This window comes from Artemia sp. Qi Xiang Cuo, chromosome 10, assembly GCF_049724085.1.
Source record: "Artemia sp. Qi Xiang Cuo chromosome 10, ASM4972408v1, whole genome shotgun sequence".
In the NCBI taxonomy this organism is placed as follows: domain Eukaryota; kingdom Metazoa; phylum Arthropoda; class Branchiopoda; order Anostraca; family Artemiidae; genus Artemia; species Artemia sp. Qi Xiang Cuo.
Genome location: NC_142803.1, coordinates 29,956,093 through 29,978,525, shown reverse-complemented (window position 1 = coordinate 29,978,525; position 22,433 = coordinate 29,956,093). Strand labels below are relative to the sequence as shown.

The window sequence follows — 22,433 nt, the reverse complement described above, 5'->3', positions numbered from 1 at the left end:
CTTTGTGTTTGAGCATGCATAAAATCGATACCCATTTTTTGGACCTGCGTCTAACAACAGTAACACAACAGAAAAAATTTAATTGAAAATTCGTAAAAGCATACTTTTCATTCAAATAAAATAACAGTTTGTAAAACAACAGTGTTTACGGGTACTCTCACTTGCGTTTTCCTTACTTAAAGCCAAATAATCATCAATGACTTAATTTATATTTATAAATCTTTGTCGTTTTAGGCTTAGTTTATTCATTCATAGTAATTTCTGGTCGTTTTACATTTGATACCGCTCTTTATTTTTAATTGAAAAACTTCTTTTTTGATAGCTAATTTTGATACTAAATAAAAAGTATAAGCATTAAATAATTTTTCTTCTCTTATATTTTGCTTATATTAACTGAAATTAAGAATTAAAAAGCATTAATTGAAAAAACCACAAATAGTATCTTCGCGAAAATCCAAACAAGATATAAAAAAGACTAATTTCATTAAACCCATTTTAAAATACATTTAAGAACAGGCTCAATAAAAACGCTCTTTATTCGACACACTTTTCCCAACATCTTATTACTGTCATAACTCATTTTTTGAAAAGAGAACCAGTTTTTCCCGTTTTTCCTATATATTTTTATTTTTTTATTTTTTGTTTTGTTTTGTTTATTTATTGTTTATGGGATGGCGGCAGGAAGTTTTGGAGTATGTGAAGTATTGATTTTTGGTTATTGCGACCAGGTGCTGAGTGAGTGTAAGATTTTCATTTTTTTTTTTTTTTTTTTTTCTTGTTTCTCTTTAGTATGTTATTATAAGTGTTTATTTTAAGAGGGTAAATACTTCCAAACAAGCGTTAGCTTATTGAAGGTCATTTGTTTTTTTTTGTGTTGTGTTGTTTTTTGGAATAAACCCTTATCTTATCTTCTTTGCTTAGTCATTGACGGCGGTAGGCTATACCTTTCGAGCCGCCTAAAAATCCACATCTGTAACCACCTGATCATACTAAATGCTCTGTAGTGGGGCGAAACATGGACAGTAAGAGCCAAGAACGAATGCATGCTCCTCACATTTGAAATCCTTTGGAGGATAGCGGAGATTAGAAACTCTGACCAGGTAAAAATGAAGAAGTCAGAATGAGACTAAAGTCAACAGACAAAATCCTACGTAGTAGATGGCAGCAACTGCGCTGGTTCAAATATGTCAAGTGAATAGACCCTGTTCTCCCACCCAAGATGTCACTTGAAGAAACAGTTGAAGGAAGTGGATCGGGGGGAGGGGGGACAGAGGTGGACTCAAAACTTTAACCAATAGCGTATTATCCATCTATAAAGAACTGCACCTAATAGAGCAGCATATTCAGCACTGGCCAATGAAACTTCGAAAGGACCGGTCTCAAAACATTCCATGAGGATAGGTGAGACTTAGGTAAGTAAACAAATACGATTGCTGTGTTAAGATCAAATCAGCAATGAGAATGAGTCTTCTCTTTGAATTTGTTCCTTTGTTTATTGAATTGGTTTTTAATTTTTACAAAATTATATTTACAATTTTAAAGACAGCCATACACAATGTTTCTTAGTTTATCTGACCAACATTCTTTTCCTATCTTACAGCCTATATCTCACCAAAAAATGGCAAAAATCGTGCTAATATGCATCAGTCTATAAATTTTGAGGAAACTGATGTAAGAAAAAAATTTCTTAAAATTCACTATGCATCATTAGTCTCTGACCATGAGGAATACTGTTGGCCAAAAATACGGTCTCTGTCGCCGTAATTAAGATAAAGATTAAGTGTTTTCTCGATATAGCCTAAAGCCGACAGCTTTGCAGCAATGTTGTTAAAAACTTTCAGATTTTAAAATTCATAAAATATTTGAAATGGCAAACCACATAAAACATCAAATTTCTGGATTTTACATGAAAAATGAAGTATTATCTACCCACAAAGATTTTAAGGAAAAAGCTCAAGTGAAATGTTTCAAACACTTAAAAGGTATAAAAATAATAAACCAGTAGTGAACCTCTCCGTGTTCAGAACTTCCCCACCCATGTGTAGAAGAGCAACAGTACTTCCCATATTTAGAATTGACTGTCTGTTCTTTAAACACGCCTTTGTCACCAAAAGACACTGGAATTACCGAGGCAGATACTAGGATTGTGAGGTAACTTCTATTTTGGCACAAGTTTTTAACACTAAGTTCTCTAAAATTTTGCTAAAAAAAAATGTAAAAAAATTTTAATTACGGGTTTTTCAATTTTTAAGCCTTTCCTTGATGGTCAACACAAAACTGGAAAAAAATTGTTGCTTTAATTATAAAGATATAGTATCGTAACTGTAATTGTGTCTAGTAATAGTAACTCGTAACAGTGTCTCGTAACTGTTTCTTTTTAGCGTAATAAATAGTTAATGATAAAGGATCTGCCTTATATGTAAAAAAGCATCAGTTTTGTATAGGAAAACGCTAAAAACTAGATTAATAACAGATTAAAAGTAGTGCATACAATAAATAAAGGCTAATATTCGTAAAAATAAGAAACGTTGTATACAAATGATGAGGTAAATTCAGAAAGCAAAAAGGGAAAGAGAGGGGGGAGGAAGCGATGGAGGAAGATAAGAACAGAGGGAGGGACAGACAGAGGGGGGAGAGTAAGAGACGCAGAGAGGAATGAAGGAAGAAAGAGAGATAGAAGAAGGAAGAACGACGCAATAAGAAGATGAGAGGGAGCAGAGAGGTCACCTCGATCGTTAGTTTCCCAGCCTTTGCTCTGAGTTTGAATAGCATTTTGCTGCCCTTTCTCTTTTTTGAGTGAGTGATCAGCAGCCTGTTTCATTTTTTCTCTGTCCTTCTCGTCTAGTTTAATTTCTCCTAAAGTGTCTCTCTTCAGCAAATGCGGCATTGGAGGAGACTCGTCTGTTTTCGACTCAGATTTATTGTTCGTTTCATTCTTCGTCTAGAATAAACAAAAATGTATTGCTCAAAACCATAAACGAACTAAATAGACAAAGTACCATTTCGCTCCACAAAGTTAAGAAAGAGAAAGTTTTGAAACACCTTTTATTTTAATTTGTAATATTTTAATTTAAAAAAATTTAATTTTTCACTGCTGAGTGGTAACCTTAACGATTAATTCCTATAGTCGAAAACCTCAGAAATTCCTGGGTTTTTTTTTTCTTTTACAAGACAAATTTATTCCACATGCAAATATATCTCTTTATTCAGACCCTCAGAAATGCAAAAAAAACCAAAAAAAAGACCCTCAGAAATGAAAAAAAAAAAAATGCAAAAACCCTACTGTACTCTGGTATTGCGTGGACTTTCAGCCCGGTTGTCGCTAAAAATGGGTCTTGGATAACCGGGTTGGTACCTTTGGATTTAGACAGAGGACAGCAGCATACTACTTTCTGGACCTAAAGGCATCTAAAGTCAAGATAGCAGCTAGCAAATCCCGATACCCTTGGAAAACCAATAGATAAAATAGATGGCATGATGGTATCTCCCTGTATATCGAAAAGACCGGATTTCGGGAGGAACTCTTAAATCCCACTAGGCATTTTTATTTGTTCAGTATGTTTTCTCTTGAGGCAATGGTAACCATCAGTATAGTGAAAAGCAAGACAGACTGTTCTTAAAAAGGGCTATTACAGAAAAACATTACTCAACTCATATTTCTCATATGAAATTAAATCAACAAAATAAAGACTATAGAGCAAAGTCCTAAAGCTATCTATGTCTTTTTTAAACTTTGACCAGAATTAGTAGTAAAGTAGCTTCTTGTAGGGCGTTTCTTGTTAGCATTTTCGCTTTTTTAGATTTATGTATATTCACAGATGGATACATTCTAGCAAGAGTAAATATTTAATTCTCGTAGCTTAAAATATTTTTGAAGCCCATTAAAGAAAATTACGTATTTTTTGGGTTTCTGAGTAATGCGCTAGTTTTGCATATTTCTACAAATCTCCGAAAATGCCAAGACTCAGTTTGTTTCAGCTGGTTTCATTGATAGCTATTCTAAAGGCTAAGAACCAATAAGTTCTGTTCGTTTTAAGTTCCAACTTAGCTTGATTTTTAAAAAATTATGTTTGCCAGTTTTATTTAGTACATAGCGAAATATTTGGGCTTCGCTCCTCTTTTGGAAAATTCTAGTATCCAATGCTTAATTTTGTCATATAGGAATAAATATTTTCAGTTATTCATTCAACCAATAACTTGGGTTATTGATCCTTGAATTTTTCTATAATAGGTTGATTGTAAAATATTGATAATTTTTCTTAATTTTATGAGTAGGCCTAATACTGACGTGCACAGCATTCCTTCCAGTAAACAAATTGAATAAAAAAAACAAGTTCCTTCAACTGAATGTAAGGAGCCACATTAAAACTTAAAACGAACAGAAACTATTACGTATATGAGGGGAGTTGCCCCCTCTTAAATACCTCGCTCTTTACGCTAGAGTTTGGCTTTTAGTTCCAATTATGTAAGAATGACTCCTGAAGTACAAGGACTGTTTAAATAGTATAATGAGCCTTTTTAAAAGTTAAAAAAAACTAAGCGTAAAAAGCGAGGTATAGAGGAGGAGGCATTCCTCCTCATATACGTAATAATTTCTGTTCGTTTAAGTTTTAATGTTGTCTCTTACTGTCAGTTGAAAATATTTTTTTATTTAATTTCTGATGTTTTTTTAGATAATGCCGAAGAATCCAACCCCCTCTCAGTGGAAAATTCCTTTCTCCCCAAAAAAATTCCTCCACGAAAAGATCCTCCTCCATAAATTTGGACGGGCATCATTAAACTTGATAAATTTTACATATTTTGAATAAGCATAAAAATTCAAATCTTGTGATGTATTGTTATCAAGACTGTTTTTTAGAGTTGCTGTTACTATTGAGCCGCATCGCTACTTACTTACAGTTCATTACCACAAATTGTTTGATATTGCTTGCAATACATCAAGCAATGAACTTTGAAATATTGTGGACCTCCAAAAATAACCACTGATCATCCTTCCACTGTGAGGGATGGTCCTTGAAAACACCAATGAGTATTCTCTGAGCTGAGGTGTCACTAACAATAATTGAAATCATTAATTGAATAACAACAATAATTATGTACAATAACAACAATAACACAATGCAACAATAACAACAATGAATAACAAAATAATTGAAAAACATTAATTGAATAACAACAATAATTATGTACAATAGCAACAATAGCAACAATAACACAATAACAACAATGAAAACAATGAATAACAAAATGATTGAAAAACAGTAATTGAATAACAATAATTGTCATATAAAACTGTATTATCAAAGAAGGATAGTCTAGTAATCTTTTGTTAAGGTGACAACAGAAAACTTTAAATAGTTTCAGTTAAAGTCTCTCAGATGTGTCGAGAGTCACCTTCATATGGGAGCTCGGAGAGAATCTTCGCTATCCCTTAAAAATTCCGAAAAATATCTAACATGAAAAATAGTTGAGATTTCTTATTTTTAAAAATCATTCTAACTGTAGTTAAAACAATTCTAATCACTGTAACGGCCATTCTAATGATCTAAAATCAATATAACGATACCAGGGCTTAAAGAATCCTGTATATGGGAAGCGCTATTACCTCATTTATTCATATTTTGACTATAGATAACCATATCATTCTATCATTCTAACTATAGTTAAAACAATTCTAATCATTTAACGACCATTCTAGTGATCTAAAATCAATATAACGGTATCAGGGCTTAAAGAATCCTGTATATGGGAAGCGCTATTACCTCATTTATTCATATTTTGACTATAGATAACCATATCATTCTATCATTTTAACTATAGTTAAAACAATTCTAATCACTGTAACGGCCATTCTAATGCTCTAAAATCAATATAACGATATCAGGGCTTTAAGAATTGTATGGTGTACACCTATATATGGGAAGAACTAATACCTCATTTTCAATCCGCAGTCGATTAGTAAGACCTTCGTTCATAACGTCCTTTTTAGAGGTTAAATTCTTCTTGTGGATGGACGACCTTCTTACGGTTGAACTGGAACGTCTTGGTTTTAAGCTTTGTTCTTTCAGGACACGAGTTTCTTGCCGAAGTTGTATTATCCGCTCTCTCATCTCTTTGTCTTCACAAATTTCTAGCGAGGAAAAAAGAGAAAAATAATCATAAGAACAATAAATATGATAAGAGATAATAAAAGCCGTATTTTATCTAAACCAAAATAGTTTTTTCATGGCGCCTACAATAAAACGGAAGTTTTCATAGGAAATCAGTTTAACCATCGAACTGCTCCCCCCAGCCACTGGGGAGAGGCTAGTTTTTCGAAAATGAATTTCAATTTTTGTAAGATTTTCAATTTTTGATTTCATGAATTTTTCAGTAGTTTAAACAGCCGAGATATAATACTTCGACACAGCAGATGAGCCGCGGTGATGAACCATTGTGTGTGAGCTTGCCTGTATGAAAGGTAAGCCATAACAAAGTATGCCCTGACAGGTAAGCAAGGTAAGCCATAAATCCTGTAAAATTTGATACTAAGACCCTAAGAAACTACATGACACTAACAAGATTAGTTAATAGATTAATGATCGTAATTACAACCTTACGCAACCAAAGAATTCAACGATTTATAATTACGCTATTATCTTTTTTTATGTTATTACATAATTACTATCAGGTTGTAAATTTAAGTTGTAATTATTCTTTTTATAACGATATACAGTAATTATTAGCTTGTAAAATATAACAATTCCCAAGGGGAATTGTTATATTATATATTTAAAGTGTGTGCTAAAGGAAAGAATTCTCAACTCGGTATGCATACGGATATAAATTTTTGTTCACTGGAATGAAATTGGTTCTCAAAGTTCTATTTTTGATTCTATTACACTCTCAATGAAAATAGAGTTCAATTATTTTTGTTTAACACTTTTGGTGGTCGGTGGCCTTGATAAGGGATGCGTTTAAAAATAAACCACGTTCTAAATGGAGGAGTCAACATTTTTCAGAGAGAAGTTCAAAGACCAGTCCAGCCAAAAATTATAAAGCTAAACAGAGACAGACATCATCTACCTGCCTACAATTAGTCAGTACTAATCTCAAAAAAGAAAATAGTGAAAAAAAAATTCATGTAAGGAGCTTTTTTCCATTTGATTTATTCATTAGAGAAATTTTAATATTCCATAAAATGACAAGATCTACTAAGATATACATTTCGTAGAATTTTTCAAACACGCTGCTGAGCAAAATGTGTGTCATTTGTGTCATTGAATGCACGCAAAAGGTATTTTTTTTTTAAATACATGAAATTATTAAGGCTTTCCTTGACGATAAAATAAAAGTTCAAAATAGGGATAAAATCCTTTTTAATAGACAGTGTATAGAAATTCACAAAAATTCACAAAATGGTAATTCACAAAAATGGTATTTTTGTGAATTTATATACACTGTCTATTAAAAAGGATTTTATCCCTATTTTGAACTTTTATTTTATCGTCATGGAAAGGGGCAGTGTGGTCTCCAAAATTATCTAAGGCTTTCCTCTTTTAAATTCTATATTAGACAATAGTTGAAAGATAAATTTGTACTAAAACGACGCATTTGGACTTAATTGGGTGGTCACTAAGCGGTCACATTTTCAACAAGTAGTTTTGGAAAAATATCCCTAAGCTTGACAGTTCTAATTTCTAATCATAAAAATTTCCAAGATAGAACTTTTCGGACAAAATTTTAAAAAACGATAGTTGATAGTCTCTGTAAAAGATGATCTCTCATCGAATGTCAGGTGGTGGGGAAATTTGTTAGGAAATTTGGAGCATAGTATCTTCTGTATTGTAGGCTTCATTCAACAGAGAAAGTATCTGTAGAGCCAAAGATATGTAGGCTATCTTAAAAGTAGAGATACCAAGATACGAATACAGAATACAAGGAGGCAAGCATCCTGTTTGTACTTCTTTACTGATGTGAGCTGACTTAAATACTATAACAAATTTACTGTTATAAGGCCCTTAATAAATTTACCGTTATAAGGCCCTAAGTCCCTTAAGACAGTCGATGAACTTTGCCTCTTGGAGATAAAGCTTTTCAGTTAAACACCCACCTCGAACAGACCCAGTTCTTATTATACTAAAAAGCTGGAGAAATCCTTCACATAAAAAGCCTTCTTCTATCTAGCTCAGTTAAGTCCGACAAAAGGCTTGTTGTCACGTAAAGCTGCCGGCTCTATGCTGGCACTCCTAAAACTCTCTTGACACCACTCTAGAGGATCCAGAATATGGATTTCAGGTGATACTGTAGCACCACCAAAGACCAACTACTATCCATAAAAGAAAAGTTCGACATGGCCCCTATGACTAACCGCTTTTTATGAGTACGTCTACTGATTGTCTTGGCATCTGAGAATCTTTCTCTCCTTGTGCAACCATCAATCAAGGCGATAATACAAACATAAGGTCACGGAGGTCACGTAATTACCTAAAGAAGGTTAACATATATGACCGGAAGCTGGAGATAAAGCTTTACTCGACACTGCATATCCACTGGGAATCGTCTCCTTTCCGGAGATATTCCATCAAATTTATCGTTGAGCCCAAAAAGTACGGGTATCTTACAAGAGTGGAAATTGACCCTGGTGTCGACAGAAGCCACAACGCTATCTGCCGTCTGACGTTTCTTTTGTATTTTTTTTTTCAGTGTACTACTAAGAAAAATTACAATAATTGATGTAATTGGTAAAATTAATATAGCAATAAGTTAATAAGTGTCCGATCTTAGTTTCTGACAGAAAAACGATTACAAAGCTTGAAAAAACGCCCAGAGACGTCACACGCTAGATGGCGTCGATGATCTTTGTCGACACTATAGTCAGTTTCCACTCTTATAAGTTATCCATACTCTTTGGTTGAACCCTTCAGCCTAGTGTTCAGGGATGCATAAAACCTCGTGATGAAACCGGTTAAGAAACTAGCAGCACATACAGCACCTCGGTGAAACTAAAACTTTCCACAGAAATAAAAGTACGAAACATTTCAATCATTATATTGTTATTGATGTTTTTTTATTAAATGAATAAAGAAAAGTTACCAATACCATATATTTACGTGCATTCAAGCCTCAGAAAAGGATATACTGCACTTGATGACTTTGCTAAGCCATACAATTCCCTACTTAGTAGCAATTGCAAGCTAAGGACTCTTACGGTGAAGCTTTTTTCTGCAAGTTGTGTCTCCTATCCTTTTTTATTGTTGTTTGGAGTGCTTTAGAAGAAATAATGACTCATTTCAAATTGGCTGACCCCTTGACTGTCCACGCTTGCCCCGACGAATAGATTCCATGCTTACATTACTATAAATAGCTTTGATGATGGCACGTTCTCTGTAAGTACACCTAAAAGTGCTTTAATACCTTTTTGTTTTCTTAAAAAGTCTTATATAGACCAGACCTGTGGATTAACTTCTACAATTACTGTTAAAATTTTTGGTGTATCGGTTGATGTCGATCTAAAGCGGAGATCCCATGTTCCTAGTTTGGTTAAAGCAGATAGCATGTTACTTCGTAAAAGTTTTATTCAACTCCAAAATCTCTCAGAGCTGTTGAAACTCATTACTATATTTATGAAGGGAGACTACTACTACTACTAACAACTCACTGTAGCACCAAGCCATCTGAGGCCAACAAACCTTGCATGCTACTCTTCTATTCCCATCTAATAAAAGCCTCCCTCTTTACACGATCCCAAGAAGTTCCAATTTCCCTTAAATTTTTACTTATGGCCTCCTCCCACCCCATTAAGACGACCTGCTTTTTGTTTGCCCCAACATGGTTGGTCAACAAGGACGATCTTTGGCAATCTGTCATCCTTCATCATCAGAACGTGTCCTAGCCATCTCAATCTTTTTCTCATTATAACCCTAGAAAGCGGGATTGAACGACATTTTTCATAAAGCTTACTTTTTAAAATACGGTCAGTCAGCTTGGTACTCAAAACAATCCGTACACAATTTCTCTGGAAAACATGTAAAAAAGCATCCTCTCAATTTAATCTGACTACGTCAGTGATGAGACACAACCAATTGACTATGGAGGTAGACCTAAAATATCATCAGTCAATATTCGAATGATAGATCTGCCCACCCCATCCCCACATTCACACACACATCAGGGAAACGACAGAAAATATTCATTAAACAGAACTGAGTGAACCTGAGGTTTATTGACTATCAAACTCTAAATTTTTTCTTTTACTAGGCTGAGAGTAATGTGTTCTACTTCATAATCCACTTAACATACCCTTTCAAACGAGTACACGGGATAAAATGATTTCTTTGCTTTCTTAATATCTTAGATGACTCTCAAGATATTATAGATTTCTATTTTTCCTAATATAGAGAAATAAACAGCTTTATTTTGATTTGGAAGCATTTCCAAATGGCACAACAAAATAAACGTAGTTATTTATTCGATGAGTTACAACGTAAAACAAAATTTCAAAGAAAACAAAAAAAAAACCTTTTCCCTTATAACGTTTTTCGTCTGTCGTTCGAATTTTTGCTAACTTCTGTTCAACCAGGTAACAATATTATTTTATTCCAAACCCCAATAATTTTAATCACGTAAATGATATTGACATAATCATGGATTTGAACTGCAGTAAGTCCATTCGACTTTAGGCTTACTCAACACTGTAGGTACTAGGTGGCCAGATATCAGATAGAGCCAGGTTTTTTGTCATAGAAAAGTGGCAATACTAGAAAAAGGTTGAAAACTGTCAGCGCAAAAGTATAATCGTTTTTTGTTTTTTTTTTACATCAGGCAAAGTGCCAACCAACTATTTAACCCTACGCAAAACATAATCAATCAAAGTTTCAATAGTGTTCAACAAAGTAATAATAATATTTGATCTCACAGCCCGATAACCCAAATTTTGCGGGATGAAAAATTCAACAATGTATTGCGGAATCAATATAACAATGAGTTTTAACTGCAGTTGGTCTATTCGACTTTAGTATTCTTTGAACTGAAGTGTCACTAAAACAATAACTGAAATGTTAACTGTCAATGCTGTGAAAACCCAACACAGCAGGTACCAGGTCATTAGAAAAAGTGCCATTGCTACTAGAAGTCATTGCAGAAAATGTCATTTTTTTTCTTCTTTTTTTTTTTTTGGGGGGGGGGAGGAGGAGTGATCAGGCAAAATGCCATTATTTTTGTGCGTCATTACAAAACTACTACTACTACTAACAACTCACCGTAGCACCAAGCCACCTGAGTCCAACACAGCAACGCACGCTCCTCCTCCATCCCAATCTATTCAAAGCCTCCCTCATCACACCTTCCCATGAAGTTCCCATTTCATTTAAATCTTTCTTTACGACATCCTCCCACCCCCGACGAGGACGATCTGCTTTCCATTTAGCTTTAGACGGTTGTCCAAAAAGGATAATCCTCGGCAATACGTTATTACAAAAGCAACTATATATATATTTTTTTTTATGAAATTAGTAGTCGGTCTGCTTGATTAAAATTCTGTAAAGATGGCAATACTCAAAATAAAATCAAGATAAACATGAATATTATTCATGTTTATCTTGATCTTGAGAGCAGGAGTAGACTCATTCCAGTGAATATTCATTGAATATTCACTGGAATGAGTCTACTCCTGCTTAGTTTCTGGTTGATTGGAACACGATAGTATATTTTAGGCTTTAAAATAGTAAATTTTTTTTAAATAATCGACATCTCAGCTGACAACAATGAAGTCATTGATGATAGATGAGCGGAGCGAAAAACTGTCCGGAATTTCGAAATAAGCAAAGATGCCTGTTAAATGTCAAGTTTCATTTCACAAAAAAGTGTCAATTTTGCCAGACAAACCATCATAGTATCCACAAGGTTGAAAAAACATCAATTTTGCAAAGCCTAATACCCACATGGCAGAAAGACATGCTTCAAAAAATTTGTTTCGTCTTTTTCATTCTTGAATTAAATATAAGTTTAATTTGCCAAATGAACCGTAAAATTCTATTGAATTGCCAAATGAATTTAACTTCTTCCTAAAATCCAACAACAGGAATTAACTTCTAAGTAAACAACTAAATTACAAAACAGATCGAGCCACTATACTAAAAATTACCTAAGGGAGACTCTCCAGCATCTGTAAGGGCACTTAAATTGGCACCATTTTGTACAAGCAGTTCTAGGACATCTAACTAAAAGAAGAAAAACGAAAATATAAGCCAGCCAACATTCAGCACTAGAGAGCAAAAAGAAACAATTCTAAAAACAGAGGATTACTACAGTTTTAAGATAATTTACATAGTGCACTAAAATCCAAAAGTTTTAGGTTAACAGGAGTTTTATTCTCTTTAACTATTAATAGGTATATACCACACATACATCACACATCACAAAAATATAGGGAGGAGGGGGGGGGGAGGTGGGAAATTTCTCGCAAAGTTTGTGCGAGAAACCTCCCAGAAAAATTAAAATATTTGTGACTAAACATTCTCTTTTTTTGTTTTTTCCAGCTCCCCAAATTTGATAGAATTCCCCCCCCCCCCAAGAAGCTCGAGCCTTTGTGTACCCGTGTATTTATATGCAAATTTCAAGATCGCTTAAAATGAGTTTGTGATGTAACAGAATGTTTACCTTGCAGTACGGATAAAATGAATCCGTTGAATAGAAGTCTAGAAAGTTGGCTAATCCAGCATCACTAGTTGTTACTTTTGGAATTCAAGATTATTTGCAACATACCCGTTAAATTTTTTTTAGAAAGGTATTGTTCAGAAAAGATAAACGCTAATTGGGTTTCCCTTTTTTTAAATTACTATAATTAGTTCAAATGAAGCATTTTTCTTTTCCTCGTTTTACAACATGAGAGCTGAATCTCTGCATTGTACTTTTTCAATGCATTCTTTTGAAGCTCTTGTACATTGTTAAAGGAAGTAAGGACTTACATGACCCCAGCAGGCCGCTGCATGAACAGGTTGCCACCCATCCGCATCTCTGGCTTCTGTGTTGACACCACATTCCAGCAAAAATTCAGCAATCTTGAGGTAACCATTGGCAGCAGCAACATGAAGCTGAAAACCAGTTACATAAGTAGTATAAACAAACTTAATCAACAAGTTGAAAATGCGATCGGCCATTGTCCAACAGGCAACCATAGTCCCCGTTATGTTTATCAGACACAGTACAAGAAGGTACCCTTCGACAAATTTTCGGAGAAAATAAGGCTAAATTCAAAAGACATTGCTAACAAGAGAATAAAACGCCTTTAATTAACGATTCAATCTTAGAAAGATTAAAATAAAGATCCCTATTGCTTTCCTTCTGCCACGTAAAGCACGAAAGGTGTATTTCTTTTTTTTTTTTTTTTTTTATAGAAAGACGTTAATTGTCCTTACTCCCAAATACAAATATTTTACTTTACAATGGACGATAAACAATGGCAAAAACTTAATTCAAAATAAAAGAATAAAAAATAAAAAAGAATAAAAAAGATCACTATTGCTTTTATTGTACCACGCAAAGCAGGAAAGGTGTATTTCTATTCTTTTTTTTTATTGAAATACAGAGAAGTTAATTATCCTTACTCCCAAATACAAATATTTCAGTTTAAAATTGACAAAAAGCAACGACAAAAACTTAAATCAAAATTATCCTTGCTGAAAGTTAAAGATTCCTGACTTTTAAAGAATTCAATTTGATCCAAACCTAAGGGTAAAATCCAAAGGATGCTGCGTAAATGCAATATAGCCTACTTGTTGCCCAAGGCTGGTTTTCTTGAGATAATTTTGATACTTCGCATGGCAACATTACTGTTAATATTAACTGTTTGAAGTTAGAATTTGTCGAAGGAGGGAATAAGACAAGCATAGATCTCCATCGAGTATAGTAATGTGATATGGCACGTGTACAAAGAGAGGATAACCGAAACCAGGTTGAAAATGAAGTAATAGTTTGGACATTAGCATCTTAGATGACTTGAACTGACCCACAGCGTTTTTTTTTGTTTTGTTTATTGTTATTTTTACATATTTTCTTCAAAAAATAAAATATTACCATGAATGTTAAATCTCAGACTTTAAGGCCCCGTGCTGTGTTGCAGAAACTGTAACGCATTAGTTAAATTCTAGAGAATGAATATAATAAACACTAATTTCTACACACCTCTACATCCCAAAATTTACTGTTTTGATCAGCTAAGTAATATTCCACAGCATCTCTTTGATCAAATTTGAAAAAAAAAAAGTTTCTCAAATGAAACGAAAGAGTGAAACTAAAACTTAAACGAAAATAAATTACTGGACATGTGAAGGCCTCTGCTTAGAACAGACCACGAGCATAACGCTTCCATCAAAGGCGTATGGGTAACTTATAAGAGTGGAAACTGGCAAAAGTGTCGACACAAGAAAAAACATAAAGCCATCTAGCGTGTGGCGTCTCTTGCCATTTTTCGAAGCCTTATAATCATTTTCGTGTCAGGAACTGAGATTAGACACTTATTACTACAGTAATTTTACTAATTGAATCAAATAATTTACTTTTTCTTTGCATTACACTGAAAAAATGAAAAGAAACACCAGACGCTAGATGGCCTTGATGTTTTTTTCGACACTAGTGCCAGTATTCCCTCTTACGTTAATATTATATATTTTGTCTTCTTCATGGTTCGCCACTGGCTGATAAAATCCTCGTTTTTTCACCCTTTTTGATTTTATTTTTCATTTTGTTAGTTTCTTTCCTCTCTGAGTTTCATTCCCTCTTACATATCACCAATACTCTTTGGCATCTAATTCATGGGTTTTAGACATATTAAATTTGAATATACATTTTTGATTCAGGAACCCGCATCTTTTTTCAGCTGTTTTCCAGAAATTTTCTTATGCTAATACCTTTGGGCAGAAAATTTGAAACAACCAATTATTTATATTTAGGATCAAGTTAATATGTGCCTTCTTTATATATATATATATATATGTATATATATTTATTATTCTAAAACTCCGGATTTTCGTTTCGACTTCCATTTACACATGTCGCTTTTTACTATACAAGCTTTGAATAAGGAGCCTATTCAAAAGTATTTTCTATATTTATAGGCTTAATATTACGCCTAGTAACTAAATGAGTCATCTAATAATTTTAAGAAGTAACATTTTTTTTTCTGTTCTGAAGTTTTTAAACTTGCTTTTACACATTTACAACTCAAAACTTGTAAAAATACAGAAAATTTGTCTTAATTTTACACTATTACTACTAATTTACAAAATTTTGGAGTACTTAAGCTACCAAAGACAGTGAAAACGAACTCTGAATCTTTGAATTAGGAATGTGCGAACTTATATAACCATATCTATCTTAAGGAATTAGTAAAAATCAGGTTTTCAATTTTTAACGAAAAGGCCTCCGAAATGAAACTGAAATTTAATTGTTTTAGTTCATTAAGTACAATTTACACAACCATATGCATCCTAAAAAATAAATAAAATTGGGCATTCAATTTATAGAGAAGCAGACCTTCATACGCAGTTATTGCTAGTAAAAACGAGGGTGAAAATTCAGCAAAAAATAAGCTAAAACCTATGACACTAAACAGCTTAGAACGCTATAGCTTTCCTTTCAAGATGTAGTTGTCTTTGGAATCAAAAGATTGCTAATGTATTAATTTTTGTGGACAAAAGCTAAGTCAAATCTAAATAATTATTTTTACTAATTTATTGTCATAGTTCAATGCGGCAACACTGACGCATACTACTGCTCTAACAAGCTTCATAAAATGAAATAGCCAAAAAACATAGAAAATCGTAGTTTTCATGTCCAAATAGATCTAAAAAGGCTCGGGGGTAGAGGGTGGTATTTTTTGTCATTGGTACTTTAATTTTAGGACACTGCCAAAGAGCTTATATTACTAAACTTCAATTGCAGGTAGAATTACAATGCAAAGCTCGATATAAAAATTAGATGTCCGACAGAAAGGATATAAATAATTTTATTATTCTTCTCCTGTCCCAAATATAAGTTGCTTGCAAAGTTTATTCCACCAACAAAAAATAAAACAATTAAGATTGCTTTTAAAAGTGTTACTTAGTGTATCATTTGCATAGCATCAAGCAATTAATGGTGCTACAAATTTTGATTTCAAGGGCTTGAAGCCCCTTTCTATTCCTTCCAAAAGTAGTTAGGTAATTTAGGAAAACTTACAGGTGTAGCTCCAACATCATTGACAAAATCTAAATCTTCACGGTTGGCTCGACACTCTTTCAGGTCATTAAGCATTTTTTCTTCGGGGGCAGCACGAGTTCTATTTATGATTTCCTATATTAAAACAAATTATCATCAGCAATAGAGTTATCAACAGAAACAGATACATCATCCATTCAACTTTAGAAATAGAAGCGACCTTTACATCCACAGTGCTGAAACTTGAGTCCATTGAGACAAAGTAATAAAATCAAAACAAAAAATAAATTGCGCATATTAAAGCAGAAAATTAAGAGTTTCGAAGCCTTTCCCTTATCAAAAACCCAAATAGACTTTTAGATCAGCAAACTATCGATTTATGCGTATTTTTACTGTTAAATAATTCTAGAATATAAGCCAATATTTACAAAAGCAGGTACTAGTAGATCACTAGAGCTGATAACCGTCAGAATTAAACTTCTTTATACATACAAATTTTACATCCTAACTCATTTGAAGCACATACAGGAGTTGTCCAGAAAGTAATAGGACTGAGTTGATTTAAAAACATTTATTGAGCCATTCTTTACAATTCTTTAAAAACTTTCAAAATAGGCTCCTTCTGTGTCAATGCAGCGCTGCCAGTGCAATTTCCAAGCATTGAAGGCGTCACGATATGCATTCTCCAGAATAGCCTTGAGAGCCGCGGTGCATGCTGCTTGGATCCCCTCTGTCACCTCAAAATACTTGCCTTTCATCAGCCTTTTCAGCCAAGGAAACAAAAAAAAAAAAAATCCGCGGGGCCACATCTGGGCTGTAGGGCAGCTGCGGAAGCGTTGGGATGCCAGCCTTGGTCAGGTAGCTGTTCACGAAAAAGGCGGTGTGAGCCGGGGCGTTGTCTTGGTGTAACTTCCAGTCGGCTGCGATGTCTTGTCGGACCAGGTTGACCCTTCGTTTGAGTCTCTTAAGCCCTTCCACATAAAACTTGGCGTTGACGGTTTGTCCAGGAGGAACGAATTCATGGCGGACGATACCTTTGATGTCAAAAAAGACAATGAGCATCGTTTTCACTTTGGATTTGCTCATTCTTGCCATTTTTTGGCCAGGAGACGCCAACGTGTGCCACTCAGAAGATTGCCTCTTTGTCTTGGGATCATACTCAAAGATCCAGTACTCGTCACCTGTGACTACGTTATTCAAAAAATTGGGGGTCACTTTCACGCATGTTCAAATTTTCTTGGCAAACTTCCACTTGCCGTATTTTCTGGTCGTCAATGAGCACTTTTGGGACCATTTTCGCGCACACCTTGCGCATGTTCAAATGGACCCAATGTCACAATGTCACGAACGACAGATTTTGGTAAATTTAACGTTTGGGCAATTAAACGAATACTTAGTCGACGGTCTGAGTCAAGGGCGGATCCAGGATTTTTTTTCGGGGGGGGGGGGGGTTACTAATTTTTGACTTTTTCGGGGGGTGTTTTATTAATTTTTGACTCAGTTTTCGACTAATTTTACTGATTTTTACCTAGGTTTTACTAATTTTCGACTTATTTTCGGCTCGGTCAAAAATTTCGGGGGGGGGGGGGGTGTTAAAACCGGGTAACCCCCCGGGATACGGCCTTGGTCTGAGTTCAAAACTTTGCGCACACGAGTCACATTGTCGGTTTTTGTCGAAGTTGAAGGTCTTCCAGCACGTTCTTCATCGGCGACCTCTTCCCGGCCCTCCAAAAAGGCCTGGTGCCACCAAAACACTCCACTTCTTGCTAAAGTAATATCTGGGTAAGCCTGCTTGATCATATCAAACGTCTCTGTCACAGATTTACTAAGTTTCAGACAGAATTTAATCGCATACCTCTGCTCAAACGAACGCTGCATTTTCGGCTTGCACCACTCACAGAAAACATGTCACGCAACAATGACTGTCATGACTCTCCATGTGCTTGGGAGACAACTGAACAGTATCTCGTTTGTTACCTAGGAAAACCCTCTACCGAATCCAGTCGGAGCGCGCACGCTCCAAAGTACAGTCGTGGCGAAAGAAAATTAGTCCTACTACTTTCCGGACAAACCCTGTATCCTCATAACCTACCCCCTTCTTAACCACTGAAAGCCGCAGCCTATTCGAATCTTTGCAAAAGATCTTCTCAAAGGCTCAAGTTCGAATACGGAGAGCTCCCCCAACCAGACAAGATTATGCCAGAGATGTAAGCCCTGCTCTTGCAGCTAAAGTTTTCTTACTAAAAAACTAGATACTAATATTGTAGTACGGATGGCAACATCAGAAAAACTAACATTTAATTTACAAAGAAGAAAAGCATTGTTTGCTTATTAAGGTGTCCACGTGTCAAAAGTGATAGTTGAAACTGTTCTGAGAAGTAAATAAAAACACACAAAGGAGTTATGTAAGAACAAAATCAGAACAAGTTGAATTTGTCTACAAACCCCCTCCTTCTACATACTGCGTCATACTCGACAAGCACATAATTTTCTTATATGGAAGATCTAGCCCTGAACACACCATAGGAGAAACGGCTCAACTGTGAGAATTAGTCTTAAGAAATATAATTCATCAGACGCATGGAACATTTCAATTTCCTAATTTCTATTTCAGACCCGCATTTCCTAATATACAATTTATAAAATATGAGAAACACAATAACTATCTATTTTTTATTTAATAAAGCAAAAACCTTCACTTATAGGTAGTGGTAGGAGGGTGACACCCTCCTGCCTATCTTTTTCAGTGGGTAATTCGCAATGGAGGGAGCCTTAAAAAAACTAAATTAGAAGCCCATGGTCTTAGGCCTAATCTATATTTGATAAGTTCGCCTGTTTTGAGTGTCTACTTTCTCTTTTACAGTGCCAGTGCCATAAAACAGTACAGTGCCTTTTTAGAGCCAGAAAACTCTGGGCGATTGAAACTTACATGGTACAAAACTTCCTCCCTAGAGAGGTGGCGATCCATGAGGTAAATACATCCGATAAACTATTACGACTATGAATTGTGTTGACCTCAGGCGCCTTAGAGCTACAATGAGTTGTCAGAGGTAGAATTAGCGTAGAATCCTCAATGGAAATGAGCAAAAAGAAGATAAAAGGCATGCCTAACGATCAATCTTGCTTATCCCTATAACTGAACCACTCTCAGATTGAATTGATAAATAAGTTTGAGACTCTTGGGTCAATCATAGACATTAACAGGGGATCGAACGAAGAAACCTGAGCTCGATTAGCCACAGCCTTTTTAGTCTATCGATTTATTATCTAACTTCCTATGTTCCCTACTTCAGCAAAAACACGGCCAATAAAAAATAGAAGCTCTGTTCCTGAGCTCCTTGCATAGCAGAATGGCCAGATACGTGCCTGGGCTGAATCCATGAGAACAAGTACGAAAAGCCTCATTAAGACGCACTATGAAATACGGAAATCCTGCCAAGGACGTTAATTTAAATCTTGAGTCAAAACTATCGAAGCAAACCTCAATCCTATAAGTGGTTTCCATCGCTAAGTTAGACGACGTCCCAATAGCTTGTACTCATTAATCCAATGACCTCTGACCACTGAGTTTCATCCAGTGAGATTCAAACACCTACTATATCGTAACATTAGAAGGAACAGTTGCCTAGCTTGTGCACAATAAGGCAATTCGAATAGGACAATAATTGTAAAATTGGATAACACCGTTAGCAAGATAGGCAAGAGCTGTTAGAATCCTAAGGGGCCGTTCTGAGCCCCTTATCCCCCAGAATGCATGGGTATTGTCAAGCTTAGGTCTGGCTTGCCCCCCGTATGGTGCCAAATATTGAGTTTAAGTACCTTTACCAAAGGCACTTTTCTGCCCTTGCCCTCCCCCGACCCCCTGGTGGTGGTCCTTTCACTTTATTTGAGAAATGATTAAAGATGATCAGCGATAAATTTATGAAGCAATAGAGCCGAAATATTGAAATTTGATATAAAGTTACCTGAGTTATTCCACGTCTTGCCATTTCTGATTCGATGAAATAATAGGTTTCTTCGTCGTCGCAAATATCATAGGGCATATTTCCATCTGAATTAACTGCCAATAAATTTGCTCCTCTATATGAAAGAAAAACATCAATCATAAACCGAACGTGGCAAATTTTATCCATTCATAGTAATACGAAATAATATCCCAAGATTTTTGTTTGTGTCTTAGGAAAAAAATCAATGACAAGTATGCTATGGTACTGAAACCATAGAGAAATCAAATTTTCAGGCTAAATTTCCCATGGAACTTCGGCTATATGTTAGAAATTTCATTTAAATAAAGAGTGCGGCATAAGTAACGTCTGTTCATAGAATAGAACCAAATTTAAACCTTTTTTATCCATTTCTTTTCGAGCATGAATGTATTTCTATAGATTAACAGATTAATCTAGTTTATTTAAAAAAATAATGTAGAGCTTATTCAATTTAATAATTTTAAAAAAGATTTAAGAAAATAAAAGTAAAAAAAAATATAAAGTTCTGGAATTTTTTCATTTATTGAACATATCAAAATGTTCCACTTCGTTCCGAAGCATCCGGTTCGTTCTTCAGTTTCGTGTGAAACCGAAACATCCTAAAATTGATGCGATTTTTGTTGAAGACGAGAGATGCTTTTATTTTGTGCATTGAAATTCAAAATCAGACAGCAGAGACAGGGTGTGGCCCCTTCCTCCTCCCAAATGAAATCCCTAAGCGTCAGCAAGACTTCGACTTATTATATCAATGCTCTATTTACTAGATCGTACTGGCATTCATCGACCCTTTATACTAAAACAATCCAAGATTTATAATTAATTAACCCCTTTTAACCCCAGATATTAACCCCTTTTGCGGTACCTGTCGTAAACACAAGTTGAAATTTTGACCTACAAAAAGATGCAACAAACGGAAGTCTATCTACCCGGGTTAAAAATGAAGTAATAGTGTTTTTTTATGTTTTCTGTTATGTTTTTTTATGTTTTTTATATTAATGCTCATTCTTATTTATTACTACATACGATTTTTTGTCAGGTCTGAGTAATCACCTTTCAATAAAAAAGAAATACATTTCTCAGATTTGGTACGATAGGATAGGTGAGATATTTTATTTCTATTGATTATTTTTTTTCGGAATAATCACCCTACTTAAGAGTAAATTGATATATTGCATGCTTAGCGTACTAAAGTTTCTCCTTACTTCCCTTCAGGCCAATGCTAGAGAAATATAAAAATTAGATGGGGACTACTGTTGCGGTCTGTCTTCACAAACAAAATGTATTCTGGTCAAAAAGAAAAGATGTATAGAAACGACTAAATTTAGCCTAGCTCAGATTCTATATTATTCTAGGGCCTCAATATACCGTACATCATCGGCTTCAAAACCAAAGATTCCATCCTACATTTCATGAATTTACATGAGAGCGACCAACAAGAATTTATACAGTTCTGACAAGACTTTAATAAAAATCTTTCATTCTGAAACAGTGACTGATATAATTCTGAGAATTATGGTTTCTACAAATTTTACATCGCCCAGTATAAGCTTAACAACTGAAAATTCTTATATGTAGGATATATCAATAACCTAAAGATGTGCATACATAATTGCTCTGTGTAATTGAAGCTCGTTCCCTTCAGGATTGTAACTATGTATTTATTTTATTTCTGAGCATTATTGAAGATGTAAGTTACGACTCAAGATGAAACAGCGACATTAAATAAGAAGATCCCATAAATAATAATATGAAACAGATTAATGTTACTTTGATTTCGCATATAGTAAACAATATTTTGTTCTGTACTTTTTGGAGTTGTGAGTACTGCAGCATTTTTGGTGTAGTGAGTTGTGAGTACTGTAGCATTCTTAAAAACAATATTTTGTTCTGCACTTTTTGGAGTTGTGAGTACTGCAGAATTATTGGCCCCTGTATTTGCCGGTCTTCCCTATCCCCTATGACGAAAAAATACTAATTTTTCACACGTCAACAGGTGGGTACAAACACCAAAAAAAACTCCTTATATTCCAAACCCTTAGAAAATAATATGAGATTCGCCCTTAAGATTTTGTCATGAGCACAGAATACCCCTTCTGTAAGGACTACATATATCAGATATTAGTCACACAAACATATTTCAGATTTTAGTAACACATCAATTATTGTTTTCATTAGAATCTCATATCAAGTCTCGAGTAATTTCTAAAATGAAAACACTGGACATAAATCAGGTCAATGAAATATCGTCATGACGAATTTTTTTCTTTGCAT

General features: G+C 34.6%; 1 protein-coding gene across 1 annotated transcript in view; it reads right to left on the bottom strand.

Annotated features, from left to right (window-relative positions):
- Positions 1 to 22,433, bottom strand: part of MYPT-75D (Myosin phosphatase targeting subunit 75D) — a 100,917-nt gene that overhangs the window by 5,274 nt on the left and 73,210 nt on the right. Inside the window, exons 5-10 of the mRNA XM_089096179.1 lie at positions 20,142 to 20,256; positions 16,198 to 16,311; positions 12,948 to 13,073; positions 12,125 to 12,200; positions 5,934 to 6,130; positions 2,728 to 2,941 (exon numbers count right to left, since the gene is read on the bottom strand). Of these exons, the coding sequence (XP_088952305.1) occupies positions 2,728 to 2,941; positions 5,934 to 6,130; positions 12,125 to 12,200; positions 12,948 to 13,073; positions 16,198 to 16,311; positions 20,142 to 20,256 (842 nt within the window). The remainder of the gene's footprint in view (positions 1 to 2,727; positions 2,942 to 5,933; positions 6,131 to 12,124; positions 12,201 to 12,947; positions 13,074 to 16,197; positions 16,312 to 20,141; positions 20,257 to 22,433) is intronic.